The following is a 27,491-nucleotide window of genomic DNA, read 5'->3' as shown; positions in this document are numbered from 1 at the left end:
GCAGTAGGAGATTCGAAACAACAGGTAAAACAATATTTACGTATTTTGTAGTTCTCTTTTAAAATTTGCTTACTTGGAATAAATATAATTCGTTATATAGTTTGTCTAAAGTTAAATTGACGAACTTAGCCTTCAAAGCTTAAATAATTCGGAAGGAATTAAAACAATACTGCAGCAGAATTCCCTCCCCCCACTATATTTTAGAATAGTTTTGTCACTTCAACTTTTTTTTTTTGTCACGATTGACCTAGTCACACTGTAAATAACTGTAAAAATTTAAGGATGAGTTTTCTGTGGTCAAAATAAGAAGAAGGGAGTACTTAACTAACACGAGTCCAGAAGTGTTTGCTTTACACATTAGAATACTAAAAATTTTAAAGGTTTCAAAATGAGTTGAGTTGATTTTGAGTTCAACGTCCCGTTCAGCAGCGAGGCTATATGAGACGTGGACCTACTGATTAACGTGGAATCCGAACCACATGAGCTCCCACCGGGAATCGAACCCGGGTCTCCCACGCTAAAGGCGCGTACGCTAACCGCTTAGCCACGAAGGAACTCGGGTTTCAAAATGAATACATACATAACCGTCAGATAAACCCAAATTAGAGAGAATCCTACCTATCAAATCTACTTCAGTTAAAATATTTGGTAAGCGGGAACTGCAAATTATTTACTTGAAGTTAATGATATTTTCATCTATTCATGGAAGTAGCCTGTTAAATTTATTTTTTTCTCTCTCTCTCTTTATGACATTACTGAAGTATCTTATCACGTTGTTTCTTTATTATTTTTATTATCCAGTATTAAAAATAATTAAGACTGAAAATTATGCTACTATATTATTTTAAATGTACTTAAGCGTTTTGAATTATGTATATGCATACAAGCAATATACACAGCTAGCATTAGTGATCTCTCTGATTTCGTTCGCATGTTGTGTTAAAACATAAGGCATATAGTATTGAAACATGTAGCATAAAACGAAACACACTAAGTTTCGTTTCAAGTATCATGGAAGGTTTTGGTACAATTTGACAACCAGGGTGATACTAGTGAGAAATGGCGGCAATAGGAAAGAAGAGTGTATTTTGAGTCATTGAGTTAATGCAACAAGATCAATAATCACTATCCAAAGATATTACTCTGCACAATTTCATAAGAAAGCAACAAGTTAAGTGAGAATACGTTATTAGTATTACCAATTTAGAGAACTGGATGTATTTCTAAGATTAGCGTAATGACTTTTATGTTTACGCACGTAAATTCACGGTAATAATTCACGGCATAAGAAGAAATACATCGGTCTTCCATCTGTTTCTGATAATCCGTGTCCAATTAGATGGTCTACCCGGTTGCCTGATCTGACCATTGTATTTTTTCTTTGAGATATCGTGAAAGAGAAAGTTAATCTATCAACTTTGGCATCTAATCTTGATGATCTCACAGTCAATTCCGAGCGACTGTACTTAGAGTTGACCAGAATATGCTCCAAAGTGTGTTAATGGAATTGAACTAGCATGTTAAAGTGTACTGTGTGTCTCCAGAAAAGCATATCGAGTACTTGTAGCAGTAGTTGCTGAAACTTAGTGACGTTTTGTTTTCATGTTATACATGTCAATATTCTACGCCTCATATTTTTAACATAACATGCGAACGAAGGTGGAGATATCACTTGTTGTACCCCTGTATTTGAACATTCTAAACTGAAGGGTCGTTGTGCCGAGATTCTGCCTCCTAGATCTTGTGGCTGAGTTCTGCCAGGTAAGATTTTCGTTTGTTACGTTTTGGTCAGCGAGATTCTTGCCAGAAAAGATTTTACTGTAATACCTTAATGGCTTAAATTTCTGTCTGCGATGTTTCGGCCTACAAGTTTTGTACCCAAACCCTTCAAATAGTCACTCAAAATATTATCACATTTTATCTATGTTACATCTTCTTTTCTAAAATTAATAAGTAAATAAAGTTACATGTGAATTGACTGCAACACGTGATTTTAAACATTATCGTTTAATAGGAATTTAAAACATTAGATAAAGATAGCAAAACTTATTACGTAACTTCTAAACATCCTTCAGAAAAATGTTGATATTAAGTTCTTTCGATAATAAAAACAAAATAGTAATGTTACATTTATTTTCCAAGTTCTAAGAAATTGGAAAATCACCAAGAATATAACAAAAATCGTGATATTTCAAATAGAACAAGTAAATACAGTTACATTTAAAACACGAATACAGTTGTGATTAACTCGACCTGCTAGCTACACCGTCTCAGTGGATATAAAGGTAACACGCAGTATCCGTTATAGTTACGTACATACATACTTTTTAATATGAAACATATTTCGGGTCCTATTTTGTGCCTGAACAATAGTAGTGTGCGTTTTTGGTGCGTGATCTTCTGTTCGATTCTCGGCAGTAAAAGATAAAATAGCTCAATAGCATTATGTTACAATAGCTATGTTAGTTTTTGACACCATACCTTGTATTACTTCAAATCCATAGGATTTTAGAGTCAACTTTTACAATTGTAAAGGTCAAGTCAAATTTCTGACATGGTCTTTATGTGTTGAAATTCATCATGTGCATGGCTGCCTGAAGAAAATTTTCTAGGAGAGCCTCTTCCCGGTTGCCATATTACGTTTGGAATTTTTTATTTGTAGTAAAAAAATCTTAAGAAATTTCAGTTGTTGTTATATACATTTTCGTGAGCCGGGGGACTGTCCCTATTCCCCTTCAAGCGCTGATGACCGTGTGCGTCGAAATATAACATCGAGAATAGATGGCACCACAGTAGACAGAACTTGATGATCCTGGAACAACTTCTGCAAACCCCACTTTTTAAGTGACTTTATATATATATATATATAAACTACATGAACATATTTTTACGAAAAATACTAGGTCAAATTGCCTATTTAAAATTAGGTTAAATTATGAATAATTAGAAGATTTTCTCATTAATTTTCTACATAAAAAATATTTAATCTTGTTATTTGGAACAGTTGATTTTATGTATTGCACATCACACAGAACTTTATGACATATAATCATGAAATTATACCTAAAACTATTACACTATAAATAATTACATACTATATTTTTTTCTTTTATCTTACAATGACCCCATGACAGACATTTATACTATCTTTCAAAATACATCTCTTGTCATCTATATTTCTGTACAAATTACAGGAGTTTATTCACTTCTATTTACACTATATAATTCAAGTGTGTAACTTCTAATTAAATTCACCTTCTTATAATGTTCCTTTTGATTGAAGAAAGAGTCTTTATATTCATTAAATGTGAATTCTTTTAACATTTTTCTTAACATACTTCACTTTTTACATTTTTCTTTATAGACTTAATTTTAAAGTCTTTATCTGTAGGATCGATTTCTGAAGCTTTAATTGAGTACATTTTTATCTTAACCCGACAAATACTTTTATAATTCCTTTAACTCCATCTTTCATTTCATCAAGTATTTTTTTATTTATTTATTTGAGGTAATTCGTATCTATTATTTTGATAATAGTCACTTGTATCGCAAAAATTAATAAAAACTATCATATCATCTTATACACTTTTCATTTGAATATGATAAATATAATATACATTAAATATTTTGACAAATCTAAAAATCGACGTACTCACATATATTGGTTTATTAAATAATATTTTGATCTTGTTCATATCTACGGTTACAAAGAATTCTCTACCTATTATTGTGCTTTCATAGTCTAAGTTTGTTACAAGCTTCTCATGTTTATTTTCATTACTTATGAGTATTTTCCTAGTATTTTCCATTATCTTACAAAACATTGAATTGTTCGTTAACTTATAGAAGTCTTTCTCAAAATCATTTGTTACTTTTGTTATCATCTGTGTTTAGATTGATATAATTCTTTAACCAATCGGGCTGTTTAGAGTCTATTACTAGATGTATTTTCTTTAATTTTAATACAAGTGCCAGACATTGTTTTAAGTTTCAATACTGAATCACATATTTCTCTTTATCTTAATATAGAGTTGTAAATAGCTTAGATTGTTTTGAGCCAAGTAGACACACATTTTAAGGACCTAAAGGATAGTGTTTGTGATGGTCATGGAGTTTTTGAATTCTCGAAATTACTTCTAATATATAACCTCTAATTTATAACCTATATCGTAATTATCAGATATGTTTGTGAAATTTATTGCTTCTATTTCTTTTTTATTTTACCATTTAAATCCTTTATGAGGTAAATATTGACTCATCTCCCATTTATATAGATTATTCGCATCTAAGTACATTAGATAAGCATTTTATTTTCCTTATTATATTCCATGTATTCATTATTTGCTTTTACACATCTTTTTGAGCATTGACTAATTCCTCCTCTTATATCTTTCTCAATTAAGATTATTAATACCACACTAAAATCATTTAACAGATCTAATTGTATATTTGTCATTTTTAACATTGCATGCCAAGCTAAAACTTGATCGGTCATATCTTAACTATAATCAAGTCCATACACAGGCATACATGTGGTTCTAAAATTTTCAAACACATCTGCTAGTAATAACAGATCTGTTTTTAAATACCAAGTCATGATATTGTCCAAGATTTTTAAGTTAAGTTTATCCAAAATCGTTTACATTTCTTTATCACTAATTTGTCATTAAGGTTGTTGAAGAATTCTTCTTTTAGTGGTAATTATTTCTTAAACTTATTCCAATCATCAATATAATAGTATGGATAAATATCTTTTCTTATTTAAGTACATAAGGAAATATATTTATCCATACCTTTTACCATGGGTTTAAGTTGTTCTTGATCAGGGTAGAAGTGTTGTGTATGAACTATTTGTTCTGTAAAGTTTGATGATAATATATATAAATTAGAAACCAAAAATCTAGATGAATCTATAAGTTTCAATTTTAAGTTTCTAGATCTTTACTGAATAATATACACTGCTCTTCACTCCTAGGTATTAAATCTATTCTTTCTTTGCTAGTTCCAAACTCTTTTATAAAGAAGTATGAGTCATATCCTTTCAAGTTATGTATTATGACTGGTACAAACTTTGGAAATTTAATTTTTAAATTACAATTATTATAAAGAGAAGCAACAAGCTCTTCTGCTATGTGATCATGATTTTAAAGCTTATGATTTCTTTCAGTATATTTTTCATTACAATAAGAACAACATCTAGATTCATTGTACTGTTCCTTTTGTTTTTGTGTTAAAGTTAACGTATTATTTTCCTTATATACTTTAACATTCTTATGAATTTCTTACCTTGCATTTTTAACTCTACATGTGAAAGGTTTTAATTCAATTGATTTTTAAATATAATAACAGAATCCAAACTGTTTGTGCTTTGATATTTTTTCGTACATGACTCGTTTTCTGGATAACACTCCATACATCTTCTAACCTTGTGTAATAAACATTCAAAATCAGCATAAATTACAAATGGCATTTTAATCATATATTGATAGTTCCTAAATTTAACTAACATCCGTATTTTCTCCTGGTATTTCAAATTTTACTGACTCATTCAATGAACAATCTTGCCCATGTTTATCTAATCCATTTTATGAGTAAATGTATAACAAATATCTCCCATATACCTACTTTTTCCTCAATGCTTACTTAATTGAAAGAATACTAATCTGAACAAACTTCTAATTCAGCAATAATTTGATTTATTAATTTATTTTTATAATATATTAACATGCATATGATACAAAATATAAATTTATAATCTTCGTCATATGCATACAGATTAATAGCTATATCAAATATTCCTTGCATTTTTGGAATGACACATAATTTTGCAACAAATTAAATACTATTTAATTTTGATTCTAAATTTTATAGTCGTTTTTCATTTGTTAGTACTCATTTTACAGGAATTTTACAGGATATAAAGCTCTCAATACTAAATACACAAAGTATTTTTGATCTTCGTTTTTCATATTTATAACAGCCTTCTTGTTTTTAACTCTGATTCCGTCCCAGCTTCTGGCAAGTGCGGTCTGTGGTGGACAAAGACCATATGTGTGGGTTTTCTTAGAGTTCTTCCATTGAATCCCACTTTCTTCATTTCACATTTTCATTCATTATCAATATCACAGTCTTCCGTAGTTTCAGTGCATAATCGTAGGATATTGAACTCGTAACTTCAGTTCACTATTCATTCTGGTTTAAGGCTAGGACGTTGAACTTCCAGCGGGATTTGAACTTCAGAGGTCATGCACCGAAAGCAGAGCTCTTGTCATGATGTCATTGTGATAATTCTCGTTGTAAAATGTTACGTACAGGCTTATTTAATAATTACCTTTGATTAGTATTAGATGAAACTTTTTTAAAAAAAGCAAGAGAAACGTAAAAGCTGTAATCTGCATAATCAATCTGACTTCTTTTAAGACAGTGATACAATTTTTATAAACTTTTCAAGCTGTACCTAAAGACATAAACCCAAACATTGTTGTTTAATTCTATAATAATCATTCATTTACATTAAGATCACACATAAAAACTGCTCACAAGACAATTCGAAACAAGCGGTTCAATGCATTTTAAAATTGTAAAGTCACTACGCAAGGTTTGCGAGCATGATAACTTGGTCTGAAATTGAATTATACAAGCTTGCGTACAAATTATGATTCTTCAAGTACTCGGCAACCATAACCTAACAGTTAAAGTAAAAATGAAAGGAAAATTTGTACAGCATATCTACGAGACGTCACATTTTTGCCAATGATTGTCCTATATATATCCTTCAGAATTCCAGATATTTGTTTTTGTCCCAGAAACAAGACTTCCTACGGAAATAGTGTTGGATATTGTTGGGGTCAGTGTGGAACAACAAATTTAGTAAAAATAACAAAACTATGCAATGAACAAAGAGAAGTGTCACGTGTATATTACTTGAAGAAGATTGGTTTGTGTGGCGTGATATTTCCTCAACCGGAACTAGTAGTAGATTCCTAAGATTCCTACCGGTTACGGTTTTAGTAGAGAGGGAACATAATCTCGGAACGCTTCATCAATGCAGTAAAATGCAGCTCGCTATATATTTTCAAAGGATTTTGCTCTATAATGATCATGATCAGCATTAAAACCAGAAATGGTTAATTTCTACTATTTTGGGTTTCAAATATCACCTCCATCATCACACTTGACTTCTAACACTTGACCCTTTACAGGATGGCCAAAATTGGTGGTGAACAATTAAGTAGTTCTTAAGATTTCTTATCTCCCGAACAGACGGACGGACGGACAGACAGACAGTGTAAATATATAATGGAGTTTTGGTAATCAAACTTCTTAAAAAGTAATATACTTTTACAAAATAAAACCGAAAATGTATTTTTTCATGGCAGTATAACCTTTCCGTGACAAGCAAATCCTATTCAAATCCAAAGAAAATCCAGTACATATTTACATTATCCTTGATGTTTCTACTGGGAGATTAAATATGTTCCGGGACTGGTATGAGATCTCTGTAACGTTCATAGGTCGTTTCGTAAACATGATGTGTGCTATGTAGGAAAATTTGAGAATGGTTCCACGATTAAGCATGCTTTGAGTTAAAACTCTTTACTCTCACATATTACATAAAAATATGTTTTGAAAGTAAATGTATATATAGGATTTATGCATACATAAATGTCTACATGTTATGATGATATGATGTACACTACTAAATAGATTTGTTCTTATATAATATGCCGTCTTATAAGATAACTTTAAGATTCACACTACATAAAAGGAAATCAAATTTTAGACTGATTTTCAAATAACATTTTTTTTCTCGTCGAAAAGATATTTTCCTTACAGTACGTACATGAAATGTCTATAAATACAAAAATTGATCAAGTGTATAAGATAAAAGGGTGGAGGAACGCGGGGGGACGCCGTCTCCCACCTCGAAAAACTATGTACGGCGTCCCCCAGTTCCTAAAAAATTACTATGGGCAAAGATAGGCGGGGAGAACGGCGTGGCGTCATGCCGCTACCTACCGTTCCGCCACCTTTTCAGTTCCAATTTTACCCCTATATAAACACAATCATATCCCAAGTATGTATGTTTTTAATCTCACGAATATTTTTGATGCTTAACCAAAATATCTGTTAACCTCAAAAACATATTTTACCTTTCAACCTCAAAAATATTCCCATTTCAGCATATATTCCCATATGGAATATGGGATATGGATAGCCAGCGTTAAAATCAACGCCACCTGTAAAGACGTTAATGTGACTGCATTAACGAACTCGGACGAGAAAAGTGCTCTAGCCATATATTGCAAAACTACAGAGCTAAAAAAAAAAATCGCTTTCGTTCAAGAGGAGAGGTGCGGACTAACGGACGAACGAACATTACAATCTTGTAAAGCTCATTAGCGTGATCCTACCAACTCCGTGAAGAAGTAGCATATACGTCGGTCAAACATGATAGGCCTATCAATTGCTTTATTATTAATATCAACATTACTATCTGGTAATTTTTAATTGCTGGCCTTGATAAGTTTCATTGACTGTTTATCAACGGTAGAAGTTTAACAGTCATTTAGAACTGAATGCTCTTTGACGTCACCGTTTAGTACTCACATTCTAAATGAACTACACAGAGAGAAGAGGGAGGAAATTGAAAACTGACGTTGCTGAAAGACAGTCATAAACAAACAGATAAACAAGACGTAGTCGATATTTTTCTAAGATACACTAATCGTAAAATCATGAATAATCACGCACTGTAAAAAAATTGTTTTATTCCATTCTCGCGCCATGTCTGCTCCCCTCTTTTGCTCGATCTGTTTTCCCTGACCTGGCACTAATTTTAAACGCCCTTTCTACCTCATACAATGGCCAGTTTGGAAATGACTGCGGTAAACGTAATTTAACCAATGAGATAATTTCAGAATGTTCTCCCATGAATTGAAACTGGGATCCAGTTACCAACAGATTCGTAACAATGAGTGGTGAACAACATTGGTGTGTCGCGTCCACCATTTGGAGCTCATATCACTTATTAGTGTATACTTAATGAAGGCTGCGGTATCTCAGTACTTGATCGCTCACCTCTTAGTGTGCGGGGTCCTTGGTTCGATTCCAGCTTGCGCCAAGGGAGCTTTGTGGTGGACAAATATCGTCTGTATGAGTTTTCTCAGGGTTCTTTAGTTTTTTTCGCACTTTACTCATTCCATAATTATCATTCATCTTATCACCACCGTCTCCCTTAGCTTCGGAACATAATCGTGGGACTTTAAACTAGTTCTCCATTATGACTATATGGTTCGCATACGTGCATTCGGTGCGGGAGACAAGGCTCGATTCCCAGTGAGAGTTCATTTGATTCGAATCCCACGTTAAGTTGTACGTCCACGTCCCATATAGCTTCAGTACTGAAGAACTTTTAAATTCCAAATCAACATTTAGTCATTTGCATCGCATTTGATAGTTTTACAGCAAACTGGGACAAGATACCGCTTTTCTTTTTTCTTTTTTTTAAAAAAAAAAAACTTACATACATATCCATTATACATGTGACACTAAATAATTATCCCGACTATATTTGTTCTTTAAGAGGCCTTATCACTGCGAAATTAAAATACCGCTAAATTTACAGTAATTATGTGATATCTTCAAATAGATAAAAGATAATCGAAATGTGGAACAAGACCTCCCTAGACAGTATTATTTTGCGTGAGATACCGTTATCACGACTCATTTATCTGCTTTCGATTTCCAGCCATTTAGATCATCGGCACTTATTTTCGCGTTTCTAAATAACAGCAAACGAAAAGCTACTAGGTGACTCGTGATAACGGTAACTCATGCAAAATAACATCGTCTAGGGAGGTCTTGATCCACTTTTCGATTATTTTTTATCTATTTGAAGATATCACATAATTACTGTAAAATTAGCGGTATTTTAATTTCGCAGTAATAGAGACTCTTAAGCATAACATGAATTCGTAACTTCACAACCCTTTTAGCCATTCTTACGAGGTAGTCATGTTGAATGCCCGTTTTTTTCGGTAATAATTTATACATTCAACAATATTTGTAAATAGTGATTTAAACTTTAAATTACACTAATATCTTGAAAATTATGCAAGGCATACAGCATTAGAAAAATACATTAAGGCTATTGGGGTACGTTTCTCGGGAATTATGTTTGCTATAATTAGAAATTAAAAATAACAGTATTATATCATATTGGATATGACTACAAGGGCAAGTAATAGGTTATCATCTACTGAGGTTATCAGCCTATTCACGTCAGCCTCTCCAATTTTAAAGTGAATTAATGAACTTAATTATTTTTATCATTTGTTCTTGCAAGCAATTCTAATAATTTGATAAGTCCAACATTCAATTAAATGAATTAAAATTATGATCTGCAGATAACTATACAAAGTGAACAGTGTATCTATTTTTCAATAGAAATAATACTTTAAATGTAGATATGTTAAAACCATTTGAACAAGTTGCTTTTCCCCAACCCTGCAGCTCGTTGTATACTACAGGGTGGTACAAAAATGTGTCACAGTATTTAGGAACAGATTTCTAGTATCAAAATAAGAAAGAAGTTCATATGGTCCTGTGCTCAAAAGTGGATAGTTTCGGAGCTATAGAGTGCCGAAAACGTGATACAAGTGAATTTTAAAAGTTCATGGCTCCACTACTATGGGATCTATCGTAGTCGGGTCAAGACATCACTGAGGAACTTGTATGTGAATTATCCAAATATCCATGTTTAAGAATGCTCCAGTACTTACACACCAATTTTTAGAGAGATAGGTGGAGAGTAATCAAGTACTCCCAAACAGCCTCTCTAAAAATGATTGTGCAAGTACCGGAGGTTCTGAAAGATGAATATTAGGATAGTTCACATACTAGTTCCTCAGTGGTCTTGACCCGACTACGATCGGTTCTACAGTAGTGTAACTGTGGACCTTTAAAGTTCAATTTTTTTCACGTTTTCGGCATCCTATAATTACGAAACAATGCACTTCCGACCACAGGTCCATATGAACTTTTTTTCTTATTTTGACATGAGAAATCTATTCCCAAAATATTGTGACAAATTTTTTGTAATACCCTGCTTAATTAGGAGCTTTAATGTTTCCCTATCAACAAATTTACTGTTACACAAATATGCTCAAACCTAAAAAAGGGTTAACCGCCCTTGTCTTAATAATAAACAGCAAATCACATATTATCACTATCCACTTTCAAATTAAATTGAAAAATTACAATTTAAGTTCCAATTAAATCGTCACAAACATATTACTGTGGCAATATACAATTATATATCAATGCATACATATATATATGTGTTGGGAAAGTTAACTGTAAGTGAGCTAAATTGTCGGTCAAATTGTTGTGTCAGTTGTGTTCGATATTCTGTTGTAATCAGTGTTCGAAGTGAAAAAAAAAAGCAGAGGCGGTATGTTTTATTATGATTTTGACTCAACATACCGGCTATTTAGATATTGTCTTGATCACTGAAAAACCAGAGACGGTATGTCTTCATTACTGAAAAACCGGAGGTGGTATGGCATACCACCGCATACCGTCTCACTTCGACCATTGGTTGTAATCTTTGAAACGAATGAAGTTTAATATGGTGATCATTTTTTGATGTTTTATAATGGTTCACCCTATATTAAGTTTTGTAGTTGTTTTATACATATTGTGCTGTATTCAGAGAGAATTCGTTAATCGAGGGCTAGTCCCAGACTAGTTAGTGGCATACTAGATCTTTACTAAGGAAGGTGCACATTTTGGTATTCACAATCTATTTGAGTACAACTAAAAAGTTGATTTGGTTGTGGTTAACTTATATAACCACAATGCATCGGGTGAGAAAAATAAATATGGCAATTACGGAAAGGTAGATGAGCGCATGCGTAGTCTGTAAAAATGAAAACAAATTAAATACGAAATACGAAATGTTGTGTCGCACGCTAAACCATGGGTAAGAGATTAGCCTCTGCGCTAGATTAATTAGTCACATGTGATTAACTTCGTCCAATACTACGTCCTAAACAAAGACTCTGAATACAATTTTGATAACCATCCATTAGTCAACCTCGTAGTATGGTGTTAATCAGACATTAAAACGACTCTGCATAAGGCCCATTATGTTTAGATATGCTAAATTCTGATATACGTTTTGATATACCTGAATAAAAGTTATATATAGGAAAAAAATGCTTGGAAGTTTCTGGAAGAAAGGAAGAGGATAATTTAGATATTTTGGTCACGACTTAAGGTATTCTTAATATCTATCAATATGGTTACAGTTTTGTCTGAAATTATAATTTTTAAATTGAAAGAGTGCAGTTTATCAGTTGCAACTAAATCTGCAAATTGCTTTCACACAATCGATATATATATATATATATATATATATATATATATATATATATATATATATATACATATATATATATATATATATAATATTGGTGTCAGATAGCGCAGCTAGCGACATCTATTAGCGATAATGTTAATTATTAGGAATTACCGTAACATACTAACATGTTTGTCTTTTATAAATACAATATGTATTACTCAAAAATAACTTATCATACCACTCAAATATTTATTATTCAAACATTATTCTAAGAATTATTTGTAAGTCGAGCAATTTCTTTGAGCAGGTATGCGATATACGAATAATTACTTGGTAGTATGATGGCTACCTGATAAAGCGCTTATGCTCACTGATAAAGCATTGCGATCTCACGCAATGTAAGTTTGTACTGCGCCGTCCGCGAGTTTTCTTGGTGTTCACTCGTTTCCTTCAAACATTTATTGGAATACTTTTATTCAAGTATTCGAATACCAAATATTAGAAGAATATATTTATAGAAATATTTGAGTGTAAAGTATTTAAAATTTTAGCAACCATTTTTTTTTCTAGAAGTTTCTCTTGTCATTCTTTCAGACCAAACATTATTATTTAGAAAGATCCTGTACCAAGCTACGGCTATAGAAAGTTTGTTTACAGTCGTTAGTTAGTTTGCATTCATATGATTTAGGCAAGAAGAATCTGTTTTGACGGTTGAGTTACGGTTACCACACGTCAGCATTTATGCGGACATGTCAGCATTTTGAGAGTAACCAGTACCGTCCACATAGATATAGAGAAAGTACCTGTTTGGTTCGCATTTTTCCGGTTTCAATGTTATTGTCAATTTGAAAATAAATCTTTAAATTTTACGTTCCACGTGTATGCCGGCTAGGCTAAAGGAGACAGCGATGAGGAGAAATGAATAAAATGGTGGAATTAAGAAAGTGGGCGAAAACGGAAGAGCCCCGAAAGAATCCACGAACACGGTATTTGTCCAACAGAAAGCTCATTTGGCGCGAGCTGGGATCGAACAATTAGCCCATGCACCAGAGGTGAACGCTCTACCACAGCTTAATTGTCAATTTGATTTCAGATATTTCACATGCAAAGATATATTTGTCTATTTGTATTAAAAGATAAATTGTTTAATATATATATATACTATTGAAAAATATAAATAGGAAAAATCAATATGATGCTGTATAATCTTGTTTCATTATCTTTCGTATATTTCAATTATTTTGTAACGTTTTAAAAGCAATTTTCAAAGCAAAATATAAAGCCTATCGTTCTTCTGTCGGAAGTTAATTGTTACGAAATTTGGTTTACCAAAACCCCTTTATATATTTTATCTGCCCAAGTGTCCGTCCGTCCAGGAGACAAAAACTCTTAACAACCACTTGATGGATCACCATGAATTTTGGCCAGGATGTAGAAAATCAAAACTTAGAATAGAGTTCGTTCTTGGAGGTGATATTGAAACCGGAAGTGATAGACATAAACCATTTCCGGTTTTTAAATTGATCTCTATAGAGCAGAAACAGCAACAGAGAGAGAGAGAGAGAGAAACAGTTTTCTCCAATTGGTTTAATCGTCCCAAGAATACATTTTAACTCGATTATTAAGTCTCTACTAAACCTGAGAGTGGCAAAACCACTTTTTTGTTTCAACGGTGGTTATTATAGAGTAAAAACGGTAATAGAGAAGAGCACCTTTTTTGCAGTCGATTAAACGTCCCATTAATATATTCAATTTCTACAATAATATACTGTACAATAATATCCGTATTCGCTTTCGCTTCTAGGCTTATATAGATATGAAAATTTCAGTTTCGTGTTAATTCAGTATATTTGTAAAACATCTATATCAAGTACGCACGAAAAAAGAGGGAGATATGTGTAACATGGTGGATAAATCTTTAACCCTGCGTTAGGCGCGTAGGTTTGAGTTGTGCCATTAGGCGCGTGGGTGACAGGTGTCACCCACCTATTAAAATGTAACTAGAATAAGTAAAATTATCTTTAAATGACGACTCTTTCGTTTATTTGATAAAATGTTAATCACAGGTTATAGTTTTGCTTGTACACAGTGTTGTACTCAATATAACAGACTTTTGTTTCATGACTACTAGACTGCTTCCACGCATGTTACACAAATGTCTTTGAGATATCCTCCAATCACCTATCTCTTACATTTCAAGCACCCCTTCTTTTTAGTTTTGTCTCTTCCGCCTCCACAAGCATTTCAACATCATCTGGAGTATGATGTCTTCTTAACATTCACCATTTCTTCTTCCTCAACACCAAATAACAGTCGCAATCGCCATTTTTCCTCATTTCAAGTGTAATTTGAGGAATACAGCATATTCGTTGTATCTGAGATTTAATCATTTCCCAGCCAATATCCTCCAAAAAGAACTCCTTCGTGACAATTGAGGTGAACTGGTATTAAATTTCAGGATACAAAGTGCATTAATTGCATATATTTTTAAATCAAAATATTACACAATGGACCATCTTGTTCCGACTCAGTGTTGTAGTCACTTGCACTCACGTAATAAATTTCATAATCACTTTCATCAGAAGACACCTCCAAATCCTCCTCTTCCTCCTTAAGCCACCGCAGAACCATATTCTTATATTTTGTCATATCTGTCGTCCGGCGTTTTGACATTTTACTTGTTACGTATATAGGCGCGTGGTTGACAATTGTCACCAAACACGCTGCTGCAGAGAGAACTTATTTCTTACAAACTGTACACGGTAAACAGAAGTGTACTACTGCCACCATAACAAACATTAACAACTAACGTTCAGCTACTGAAAGGCACGACTCCTAATACCAACGCACATTGTTCCAAATTTGAGATAAATATCACTGGGTGACACCTGTCACCCACGCGCCTACTCTAGGGTTAAACGTTTTATTTTAAGATGAATACAACTTATATTGACATTGTTGAGTGGAACTGCTACAATATTACATGTACTTCAAACAAATAATGCTCTTTCACTTACATGATTTTTTTGTATACAATGTAGAAAAACACAAAGTCCGCTTGTTATTGTTATCAATGGGTGAAATTATTAGAATTTAGGCTATTCGTTCTGCATTCATTTATATTCCTTTATGCATCACTACAGAAAAGAGTAAAATTATCTTAAAGTAAAACATTCAACTATGTTAGTCGGAGAGATTTCAGCGAAACAAGATCTTCACAATGTCATCGCTAGAGGTCAAACAAATGTTTCCTTATAGACGTGAATCCGAAGAAGTTTTCCATATAACCGAGAACCGGGTATTATCCGCGAAAGGTATCCGAGAGAACCCCCAACCTACACTTGGGCTCCGTCCAGTTGCATTAATAAGGTGCTACGAGTCCTATTTGGGCTTAGGATTAAATAAATTATTTGTTGAATCAAATACCATTATTATCATCACTTTAAAACGTCAGACGGTCATCTATAATTTTCTTTGACAATAGACTTCAATTTCAAATATCAAATTATGGAAAGCAAAAGAGTGATTACTATTGTGTGTGGCAGCCGAATTGTCGTTTGACGTTGGGTACTGCTCTCACGTCGACTAATCCGTTTCCAGTCAAGTTGTCAATAATATATTATGTGATAGTTAGATTCTCTCGGCAAGCTCTATGTTCTTAGTGAGAGTAGATCCTTGTCAGTGTGTTGCAAATATTCACTCTTCATTATAGCGAATTTTCGCAGCATAGGTTCGGCAACAGCGCGTCACAAGCTGATTGGTTCATGTCAAAATTCAATTCAACTCCCACATAATATATTATTTATGTTTATGAGGATGCTTTACCTCATCTCCAAATGGGATTCTACGTAAAACACTTTTTAGCACATTCTGTAAGTTATCAATGTCTTAGAACCCTGGCATGCGGTTAACCATTACTATAGACAAAAAGGTCATGATTCTTCAAATATACCTATCAATAAATTTCTTGTCTATTAAAGAACATGCAGTAATACATTGTTTTTTTTTTTTTATTTCAGATTTCAGCTGGTGTCAAACTCCGTGCACAAACTCAGATAATAATCAGCTATCATGATAGAACTTCTTGTTGGTGTGATAACTGTCATCATTGGACTCTACATTTACCTCACATGGAATTTTGACTACTGGGCTAAACAAGGTGTTCCTCACGACACACCAAACGTTTTAACCGGTAGTTTACAGGATGTGTTACTTCAAAAAACAAACATTGGTGTTCACCAAATGGATTTATACAATAAATTTGAAGGCCAGCCTTTTGCAGGATTTTTCCTCCTCAGGAAACCAGCTCTTTTAATAAGAGATCCTGAACTAATAAAATCAATTCTAGTAAAAGATTTTGATAATTTCTTTAACAGATTTTTTCATGTAGATGAAACTGTAGATCCATTACTAGGCAAAACTCTTTTTAGTACAAGCGGTAACAAGTGGAAATACATCAGAAGTAAACTCACACCAACTTTCACATCTGGGAAAATGAAGATGATGTTTCCATTAGTAGCTGAATGCTCAGAAGAGCTGGGAGCGGTAGTACTCAACCACGCTAAAAATGGTGATATTGTAGAAATTAAAGACATAGCTGCTAGGTACACAACGGATGTAATAGCTACGTGTGCTTTTGGAATTCAGTGTCACAGTTTGAAGAATCCAAATGCAGAATTCCGTGAAATTGGAAGAAAAATATTTGAGCCAACATTTAGAAATCAATTTGCACAAGGTGGTTCATTTTTCTTTCCGGATCTTGTTAAAATGCTCCGTATGAAATTTATGCCTGCTGTTGTTGAGCCATTTTTACGTTCAACATTTATTGATACACTGGAATACCGAGAAAAGAACAACATCCAAAGGCCTGATTTTATTAATCTTCTTGTACAGTTGAAGAAGAAGGGAAGTGTTGATGATGATAGCATCATTGATACTGATACTATAAAGCCTAAAACTGAGTACGGTAAGTATTATCAGATTCAACATACTGTAGAAGATAATTTCCGGGTAGTAAGGTTGAAGTGAACAAACTTTACACGCAATTTGAACTCTTGGAAATTACTTTGGGATATTCAAATAATAATATCAATTTACTTTGTGGTGCCAGTTCTCGTGTCCAGATAAATTGTTTGTAAAAGTTGTTCCTCTTTTCTTTAGAAAATACAGTTTTAAAACAAATGGACAATTATTCTGACTATTTAGAGTGCATTTTTAGGAAATGAGACTTTATCCTTACTACTCGGAATGCGTCCATATTTTTTACAGTTGTTTGGTTGGGCGTAATTACACTTCGATATTTACAATTTTAACGTATATTTCAAATTTCTGTCGAATGGATTTTAAGACAAAGTGCACCTATGCTTTAGGAACTGAGCGTAGCTCATCTGAAATATATTCGTAACACAAGTAAATATGACAACTTCTAGGCTATCATTAGACAAATATTTGTGGTTTTAGGAATGAAATAATTATTATAGACTTGATAGAGAAGCCTTTAGTCATCACACTATGATTAGAAGGTATTCAATTATTACTTTTATTTTATTTTATTTAAGATAACATGAAATTAGAAGTGGATGATCTGGTATCTCAAGCGCTGGCATTCTTCACGGCTGGTTTCGAAACTTCAGCTACAACTATGTGTTTTGCCCTCTATGAATTGTCAAAGAATCCTGAAATACAGAAACGTCTGAGAGAGGATATAAACTCCGTCTTAGAGGAAAATGGAAACAAATTAACTTACCAAGCTGTACAAGAAATGAAGTATTTAGATTTAGTTGTTTCAGGTAAGGATATAATTTACAATATGCAGAGTTTAAGCCATGGATTTTTTTAAATGTAAAATCTTTGAGAGATTAGCAAAAATTAATACTTTTATGTTTCAGAAAAATTTTGACTTTTTAACTAGCACAAGTGTAATTTTGAAATTTTAAAACAGACAACTAGTTGAAGATTTAACAAAGCGGTTCCAATGATAATTAATACTTATGAGTATGAAAGAATCAGTATTACTGTAATCACAGGTCAGTACTTTTTTGTACATGTTCACGTTTCGAGAGTAAAAATTTCCCATCCGCGCACATTTTCCGAAATTCCCTGATTTGTCCACATTTTCTAAGTACATGTGTGTATTGTTTTCCTAATATGATCTATCGTACCGTACTAGTACATAATTTAAGCTACAAGTACCATGGAAAACTCATTTCAGAACTAAATTGACACAAAAAAAAACTACGTAAACAAGTAACAATCTTAATTATCTGTTCTCACTTGGGAAAGTTACATGATCTACTATGCTTTGATTTGATTGTTTTTTACACGGTCAACAAGTCTTAAATTGCATTTATTGCGTCAAATACAGATGTCATTCAATAAACAATTTTTAAATTTTCAAACACTTCGGAAGCTTCAGATGAGTTTGGCACAGTGCTCTTTCTTTAGTTCATCGCTTACCTCGTCTTCATCTGGTTTTTCATCATTGGATGGATTGTGTTTTTCTCTTACTTTTCCCTATGGATGGCTCTGGATAATTGAATAAACCAGTTGAAACTTCATTCTCATTATTTGGAATTATCCAAACAGAAAGTTCAAAAGATTAATATATCTGCAATTTTTACTATTATTGTTAAAAAACCGTTTTATGGAGAATTATTATCCAAGTTTGAATTAATGAGATTTACACTATATATAAATTCAGTGTAGTAAAATTAGTTTTTTAATATTTTCCGTGATCTTTTTAGAGAAACCGGAAGCTGTAAAAATCTGCTACAACATTCTGTCTCAATTTTAATCTCCTTAGAAAAAAGAATGGTAATTGGTAGGAGAATATTTAAGATAATTTTCATATGGATTCAGAATCCCAAAAACAGATTCTATCTCCTAGTTATTTCCAATTTCAACAAGAAATGGTAGATCTAACAATTTTAGTATCAATATTCAATCCCAAATATTTGGAAATCCACGGTATTTTAACAGTGTGAAACGAAACTCACTCGTTTCAATTGTAGGTACGTATTTACGTGTAACTTAAGTATTTTGTGCAAATAGGGTGTACCTATAATAAATTATTACAGAAGAACAGAAAGTAATGAGAAAATAGTGTTAATATTTTTGCTAACATTATTTACATCTATTTTTTGCAGAGACTCTCCGAAAGTATCCACCTTTGCCTTTCCTTGATCGTTTATGTGTCAAAGACTACAGAATACCTGGAAACAAAATTGTCATTCGCAAAGGATGCCCAATATTCTTCCCCATTATGGGAATGCATTACGACCCCAAGTATTTTCCAGACCCTGAAAAGTTTGATCCAGAGAGATTTACGGAGGAAAACAAGAGAACTCGTCCTAACTACACATACATGCCATTTGGTGAAGGACCTAGAAACTGTATTGGTAATTTTTTTTAAATCTCCTTTATTTTATTTATTGGTATATCAATGTTAGTTCCTGTCAATCTAAGAAATACTTACGTTTACATTGCACATAGAGAAGTAACCTACAATAATAATAGTAAAATTTAAAATGAATTAAATTAACTGCTTAATTTTATGATAATACAACGTGTTCTACAAAAAGTTGCCCAGAACTGAAAATGGTATGTGTTCATTTCAATGCACTTCTTCGCAGCGTATTGGTTGATATTCTCTACAGTTCTTTCAAGACAATGCTGCAGATAGTATTCTGTACTTTCATTCATGATATGCGAATCATTACTTTACACTTTTCCATTCAAATGCTGGACAGATCAGAATCTGATTTTGTTCGTCATAAAGTACAACAGTAAGTCCAAAAATCCTCTGCGCCAACCGGGTACAGCAGCTTACGCGTTGGGCTTTGTCGGACTCTTTTAGTTGCTGAATACGTATAATTGGGTACAGCCTCAGGTGCAGAGATTTCAACACTCGCTGACATGCTGTTCGTGAAACACTTAGTTTTCTGTGGTAGTCCTCGAGTTGATTTCCCGACCCTCGAGTTAAGCTTCTATCTGCAGCTTCAGCTATAGATAACTTCATGCGTGCTAACCGTCTTAACTCTCGGTTTCACGTCGTTTCTTTACCAAACTTTAAACATATTGTTCAGTTGCTGGTTTTGTTCGTGGGTGTTTTATCGGCAAATGACTGTCGTATTTCTTTAATCGATCCGCTTAGCTCATAATTTTTCACAATCATGATTCTTTGTATCACAAAAAACCGATCTGTTTCTTGCGAATTGCAGGTATAGACTAAATGTCAAGCACCCTTCTGTCACTTCATGTAATGTGAAACGTTTCTCCTCAGCGTATGAAACAATCCTGACTTACAACAATAATGAACGCATTTAATGTGAACAGAAAAATGAGTATAGAACAACTTGGCGGAGAACGTTAACAATGAACAATTTATATAAGTAGTAAATCGGACCTGAGATACCTTCTTGGCCTGCCTGTATAAAATAAAACAATATAACATATATATGTATTATAAAAACTTGTGAAGTTTACTTTTTGCGTTATTGGTTATAATGCTATCTGTGAAGGTTGACAATAAAGATCGGGAACAAAATGCTTGTTGCAGTGTTATACATAAACTTTAGTGTTATTTGATGGTTTGGACATATCAATGTTTTTGTCACACCTATCCTATTGTTAATTTGTGATAGAGTATTTCCGAGTAATGTCTATTTTATAATGATGCAACGTTGCGAGCATGCCGTAATTCGAATCAGAACAACGGAGGAAAAACAAGGATGAACAATAACCGTATTAGAATATCCACCCTATCCATCAAATCTACCTAAAGTAATACATTTCTCCTACCACAATATAAAAAGAAGGTATTTTGATGATATTGGAGACATCAGAAGTAATATGAGGGCAGCAGGGAATAAAATGGGTTTAAAAAATCGCAACATTGTCAGTGATGCATGACTTCCGAAGATCATTTTGAAGGTGACTCAGTGATTTTGGCGAAGATGTAACCTTTTTACCACTATGAGTTCGCGATCTTTATTGTCAACTAGTTATGAGCGCAAAAGAGTCTTGGTTTTGCAGTTTTAGCAAGAGTCTTGCATGCAAGACCAAGACCAAGACCAAGGGGTGCAAGACCAAGACCAAGACTCTTTCGCAAGAGTCTTGCACAAGCACCGGCTCAGTTGGGGTCCCTGGCTCGATCCCAGCTTGCACCATATGAGTTTTTTGGTGGACAGAGACTGTGTGCGTAGGTTTTCTCGGGGTTTTCCCGTTTCCTCCTACTTTCTTCATTCCACCATTTCATTCATTTCTCATCATCATCATCTCTCTTTGTCTCACTGCATAACGTGGCACGAAAAACTAGATATTACATTATTTCAAAACATATTAGTGGCGTTCTTCTTCTAAAACTAAAGAGAAATGTAGTACTATTGAACATCGGTAATTCCGTACACCATAGGTGTCGACTATATGGATATGGCCTTGGTTTCAAGGATCAAGCATCCGTTAGAAGTTTTTAATGTGTGCTCAAAAAATTAATATCGAAATAACATTTTCATGACATTGACAAAAATTTGTGCATGTGACCGCAAGTTTGATTTCATGGGCGGGTGTTTATACGTTGAATAATTGTTTATCAATCAATATTTCTTTTAGCATCCTCAGGTATATGGCACACGAGGATTGAGCTTTATAACATTATACAACAATAAATAATCCATATTCACAAGTGAGAGTGATTTTGTACAGTTATTTCAAATAACTTGGAGTTTGATGCTGTGTTTTTGTATTTCTAATATAGGTCAAAAAATTTGTATAAGTTGAGTTTACACAAAAGACATGGACAGATGAGTCGTTTTCAGTTTTTACTCAAGTTATACTAAAATATTAAGAGGTTTGATTATAATCGTTATTATTTTAATTTTTCTCTCTCTTTTTTGGCCAATTTTGCTAACATATCATCATAGCTAATCTGCCATTATTGGCAGGTCACTTGTTGCAACTCAGAAGCTTCGATATACGGTGGTCCTCAGCTAGTCTTTTCGCCTTGACGTAGCAATTTTCTGTTTTAATACCTTACTTCAACTACAGTCTCCTTTGCCCCCTCCCTCTCTTTCCTTGCACGCACCATATTCTCTAGCAAGTTCTTCATAGACCCGTTCCTTTTCCTCCTCTTAATTACATCTAAAATTCTTCTCTTCTTCCCTACTGCTACTATTTCTAACACCTTCTCATTCGTTTTCCGTTAAATCCAGCTAATTCTCTCCTTTTATCGAAAGCCTCCAATATTTTTTTCAACGCTTTTGCATAATGTCCATATTTCTGTTCCATAGAGTACATATTGGAATCAGTAAAATAAGATCTCAATATTTAATTGGAAGTTTGTTCAGTGCAAAAATTAGCTAATCTTAGTTGAAAAAAATCTGACGCCTTTAGAGTGTAAACATAATTTAGCAATTTATTTTACTTCAGTAATCTGTGCCGTCTTAATTTTCTTTCATGCGTCTCCCCAATTTGGGAACCAGTAGAGTATTGAATCTGTTAAAAAATATATATAAAAAGATTATGAAACGTTGTAATTTATCTTATAAGTAGTAAAGTGTGGGGACCCATTGAAAAAAATAAAGGTTATCACCTATGTTTTATACTATCATCATACTTACACGAAGGTAAACTATATTTCATTTAGAAACATACATTGTATTTCCGTTACTATTGGCGTATTCTAGAATTTATCCAGAGTAAAATTTACGGATGAATAAGCATAAGATTTCTTAAACGCATGACTCTTGCAGCAAGACCAAGACTGGGTGTGAAAGACCAAGACCAAAGGTTCCAGTGCAAGACCAAGACCAAGGCCACCCAGGTCTTGGTCTTGGTCTTGCATTTGCTCACCACTATTGTCAACCTCATATAGTATATAGTGTTTCTTAGTTTTAATACTTAAATTACTTAAATGTTATCTTTACCTTTTACTTCACATTGCAAAAATGAATAAAGGTGAGTAAACTTCCGTCAAACCTTCACTAAAAATAAACAGATTTCTTCATGGAAACTACTAAACAAACATGCACAACTAACATCTACGGTTGTCACATATTTGTGAACTCCTTGAATAAATATTTTAATTCCCACTGTATATAATTTATTGCGTATGCAGTAAACATATACGATAACACATGTATAGGAAATTTTTATTTCTACTTCTGAAATTAAAAAAAAAAAAATAATAAAAATTTATCTTGGAAATCCCTGGCTAACATGTGACTCTTTCATTTAATGTTTTATGATTTTGATTATTATTATTCGTCTTACTATTATTATTATATTATTATTATTATTATTATTATTATTATTATTATTATTATTATTATTATTATTATTATTATTATTATTATTATTATTATTATACAACGAATAGACTCCAGAGTTTTGAAAATTTTATATAAAAAAATCCACCTCTCTATTATTCTAGACATATACCGATGCCAGCACGCAAATACACGTATTTGAAATTCTATTCAGTAAAACAACAAGGTATATTATCAACCATTATTCTACATTGAGAGCTAGTCATACCTTAGTAGAACTCAGGAAAACCACTAATAAACTACCTGAAATTGTAAAGTCTCAATACATTTTACTTTTTTTTACTGAAAAAAATCTATACACATGGTGCATTGTTTTATTATAATTATATTCAATTACATGACCACTATTCATATTTAAGTTACATATAGAAAATTTGGGCACCTCTACCACACTGCAACTCAGTAGAAAAATTAAATTAAATTAAATTAAATCTTTGAGTTTTACATCCCACGGTTATGCCGGTTAGGCTAAAGGAGACGGTGATGATGAGTAATGAGTGAAATGGTGGAATGAAGAAAGTGGGAAGAAACGGGAGAACCCCGAGAAAACCCACGCACACGGTGTTTGTCCACCACAAAGTTCAGCTGGGATCGAACCCGGGACCCCAAGCACCAGAGGTGAACGCTCTACCACTGAGTCACCGCGGCCCCACTAGATAGCAGTAGAATAACGTAAATTAGAACCTCTATACTCAATCAATCACATTTATCAATCCAATAAAAATTATTAATTATATTAAAATTTTCACTTCCGAAAAGACAATTGAAATATACGAATCTATTTTCTCTCTTAAACAACAACAACAATAATAATAATAATAATAATAATAATAATAATAATAATAATAATAATAATAATAATAATAATAATAATAATAATAATAATAAACATGACTCTGCTACATGTTCACCTCTGATGCCTGGTTCGATTACACCCCAAAACAAGAGGGCTTTCTGGGAGCAAACACCGCATAAGTGGATTTTCTCGGAGTTCTTCCGTTTCCTCCCACTTTCGTCCACTCGTCCTCGGAGTTCCACTAATATCATCCATCTCATTACGTTAACCTAAAAAATGTACTCAAAAGTAAACGTGTATAAATTGTTATTGTAACTTTGAGATCGTAATGACATGTGTATAAATATGTATATTCAGCCTGCAAACTATTCACTAGTTTGTAACTTCACCTTTTCCAATCCTATCTTTTGCCCCCAAAACAGGGACTCATCCCTTTCAGAGCTTACTGGTCTTTGAGCTACTTAAAAAGAAATCATGAATGCATTGCAATATTTTTGTTCAAAAGAAGTTTCTTTGTAAAGTTATGCAGTAATTTAAACTTCTTTAATTGATTTCTGTATACGAATCAAATAATTACATACATTTAATGGCTTTCCTTTTATTTCACTAGGTAATCGTTTTGGGATAATGCAAACCAAAGTAGGACTTGTGAGTATTTTGACAAGATGTGAAATTATGATGTGCAGTAAGACACAGAACCCAATTACTTTGGACAAACAAACATTTCTATTATCACCTGAAAAGGGATTGTATTTGGCACTGAAACCTCTGACCAAGTAGTAGGCCTATGTATCACGGATTCACATTTAAAATAACTAGTCGTAAACTTTGTAATATTTTTTTTTTTTTTTTTTTTTGTAAATCTAAATAAAATACTTTTTATAAAACAAATAAAGGAAGTATTTTTTACAATAAATTTCAGTTTCATGTATCTCTAAAATTTAAGATTATGGCAAATTAATGTTCTTGAGTATCTAACACGTTTCCGTTTTTCAAGACAACTGAAATGTTTAGCAAGTCTAAGATTCACAAACTTTTTTTTAAGCTGGTGTTAGCAAGTGATATCACATTCTTAACTGATGAGAAACGATTTTGGTCTGCCTGCTTTAAACTATTCTCAGCGTTTTAACACAGGGTTAGATTAGTTTCAAGAGACCAAGATGATGGAATGCGTACAATGTAATTTCCATGGAAAGCCCTATTAGTCTGCTTGCATTGAAGTATACTTTGATATGGTTATTAGAGACAATATCAATGGTTATTAGTATAAAATGAAAATGGTGATCTTGATTTTGTTTGTTGCTTGTTCTCCATCAAACGCTATCACTCTAGTCGGTTGCCTAAAGAATGTTTCCTTTGCCCCCGCCCTCCTGAGCTTGTGTTTTCGAAACGTAGCCCGATCAGACTGTATCTCTTAATTGTCGTCCCCTTCCTTCTGAAATTTCATTTCCACCCTGATTGACACTACACACACCACAGAGCGTAGTAAAACATTCTTTATAATAAGCGAAAAGTTAACTATACGTATATATAAATAAATCAAATTTACAATACAATAAAATTTCATAAAATATAACGGTAACCAAGAAACTTCTGTCACTTTTTCACCCATCACCTTCGAACATCGATATGTCACCTAAGACGTATCTGAAAGATCACAAATAGTCTGCATCAGCATCGACGACCTCCTGCCAACGTTCTGGAAACCCATGGATTCCATTGCGGTAGAATTTGATGGGCCTTGAAGCCCAGAAAATATCAAGTGTACTCGTATTTTGCACCTCTACTACGGATTTGAACTAGCGTCCTCTAAGGTGATTGTCCAAGGAATGGAACAGGTGATGATTGGACGGTGCAATTTCCGGCGAGTATGGCGGATGCAATAATGTTTCCCATCCAAGGCATAGAATGATGTCCCAGGCAGTGTTCGAAGTGAAGAAAAAGCAGAGGCGATATGTTTTATTACGATTTTGACTCGACATACCGGCTATCTAAATATTGAAATACAGTGAGGGTATGTTGATTAAAAAATTGTATTTCTATTTACATAATGACTCAAAACCATGGGAGAACGTCTCCGCAGTTATGTGAAGGGAGCTGGAAGAGGCTTTGCCCCCGCCCCAACTCAGAATTTTTTTTAAAATATACCTTTCCGTTGTATTACATATATTTATCTAGGTATATACTGTAGCGTGCGAATTCCCGACCCCACTTTTTGCAACGCTCCACTAATACATCCTTGCATAATTACAATTGCTGGAACAAGTTGTATGCATATAATTTTATTTTTATAAAATTCTTAAAACAAGGAAAGACGAAAACAGCATATCGGAGCGAAGATGTCCCAGTCAATCTTTATTTTTCTTTCTGTTAGTTTCTTTTGTCTGTGTCTGACTCCACATCCCTTCTGCAGATAAACACTCTCCGTAACCTTTGCCCAGAGATACCAAACAAATATGAGTTCTCTTCCCCAGAGACAGTTCAGAGAACCCAAGTAGATTTATTAAAGTGTATTAAAAACAAAGTAGATAACAGCGTTCTACGCTTAATGAGTATTTCTGCCTTACAGTTTACGAAGGTTAACTCCATATCATTGTTATATTTTCTAGCGTTGACATTAACTGTGAATGTCCAGAGATTCTACCATACAAGCAGTGTAATAAATTCCATTACTGTCTATGTTTTCCAAATTCTTAGCCATTTAAATTGTCATAGTGAGGAAGTTACTACTTCCAGCGTACACTTGCAAGTTTGATCTTTTAAACTTTTAAAATGTTATCTAAACTCTTAATGTGACTACAAACTTATAGGAAATTGTAACTGTCATTGTAAATTCCAGTTTTGTATTACCAGCTGCGCTGTTGTAAGCATGGGTTCACTAGGGTTCACTAGTTCATAACCTTTAGAGTCATCAGCGTATTATAATAAATTTGATATTATGTCAAAAGGAAGTCTTTGGTTACGCCTTTGTACCACCTCTACGCAAACACAGAAACCCAAATTC

The 27,491-nt window shown here is 33.2% G+C and overlaps 1 protein-coding gene across 2 annotated transcripts; it reads left to right on the top strand.

Moving 5' to 3' along the window:
• Positions 1-25,393, top strand: LOC145668585 (cytochrome P450 6k1-like). 2 transcript variants are annotated; one of them, XM_081736596.1, is made up of 5 exons: positions 1-24; positions 16,387-17,333; positions 17,926-18,156; positions 19,513-19,764; positions 25,098-25,393. In XM_081736596.1, exons 2-5 carry the CDS (start codon positions 16,439-16,441, stop codon positions 25,265-25,267), a joined length of 1,548 nt encoding a protein of 515 aa, XP_081592722.1. In that variant the 5' UTR covers positions 1-24; positions 16,387-16,438; the 3' UTR covers positions 25,268-25,393. The 2 variants fall into 2 exon arrangements, with proteins under 2 accessions (XP_081592722.1, XP_081592721.1); XM_081736595.1 differs by lacking the exon at positions 1-24 and adding an exon at positions 2,176-2,285.
• The last annotated feature ends 2,098 nt before the right edge of the window (positions 25,394-27,491 follow it).

Source organism: Thermobia domestica, chromosome 13 (genome assembly GCF_964235325.1).
Source record: "Thermobia domestica chromosome 13, izTheDome1.hap1.1, whole genome shotgun sequence".
Taxonomy (NCBI): Eukaryota; Metazoa; Arthropoda; class Insecta; order Zygentoma; family Lepismatidae; genus Thermobia; species Thermobia domestica.
Note: the sequence above shows the minus strand (reverse complement) of the source record. Positions and strands in the feature narration are given on the sequence as shown.

What these genes read in the sequence shown, in the direction of transcription:
- LOC145668585 (XM_081736596.1), top strand. Translation starts at nt 16,439, where the DNA reads ATGATAGAACTTCTTGTTGGTGTGATAACTGTCATCATTGGACTCTAC. An exon ending in AAAGCCTAAAACTGAGTACG is followed by an intron (nt 17,334 to 17,925) that starts GTAAGTATTATC and finishes ATTTTATTTAAG; the next exon opens with ATAACATGAAATTAGAAGTG. An exon ending in TTTAGATTTAGTTGTTTCAG is followed by an intron (nt 18,157 to 19,512) that starts GTAAGGATATAA and finishes TATTTTTTGCAG; the next exon opens with AGACTCTCCGAAAGTATCCA.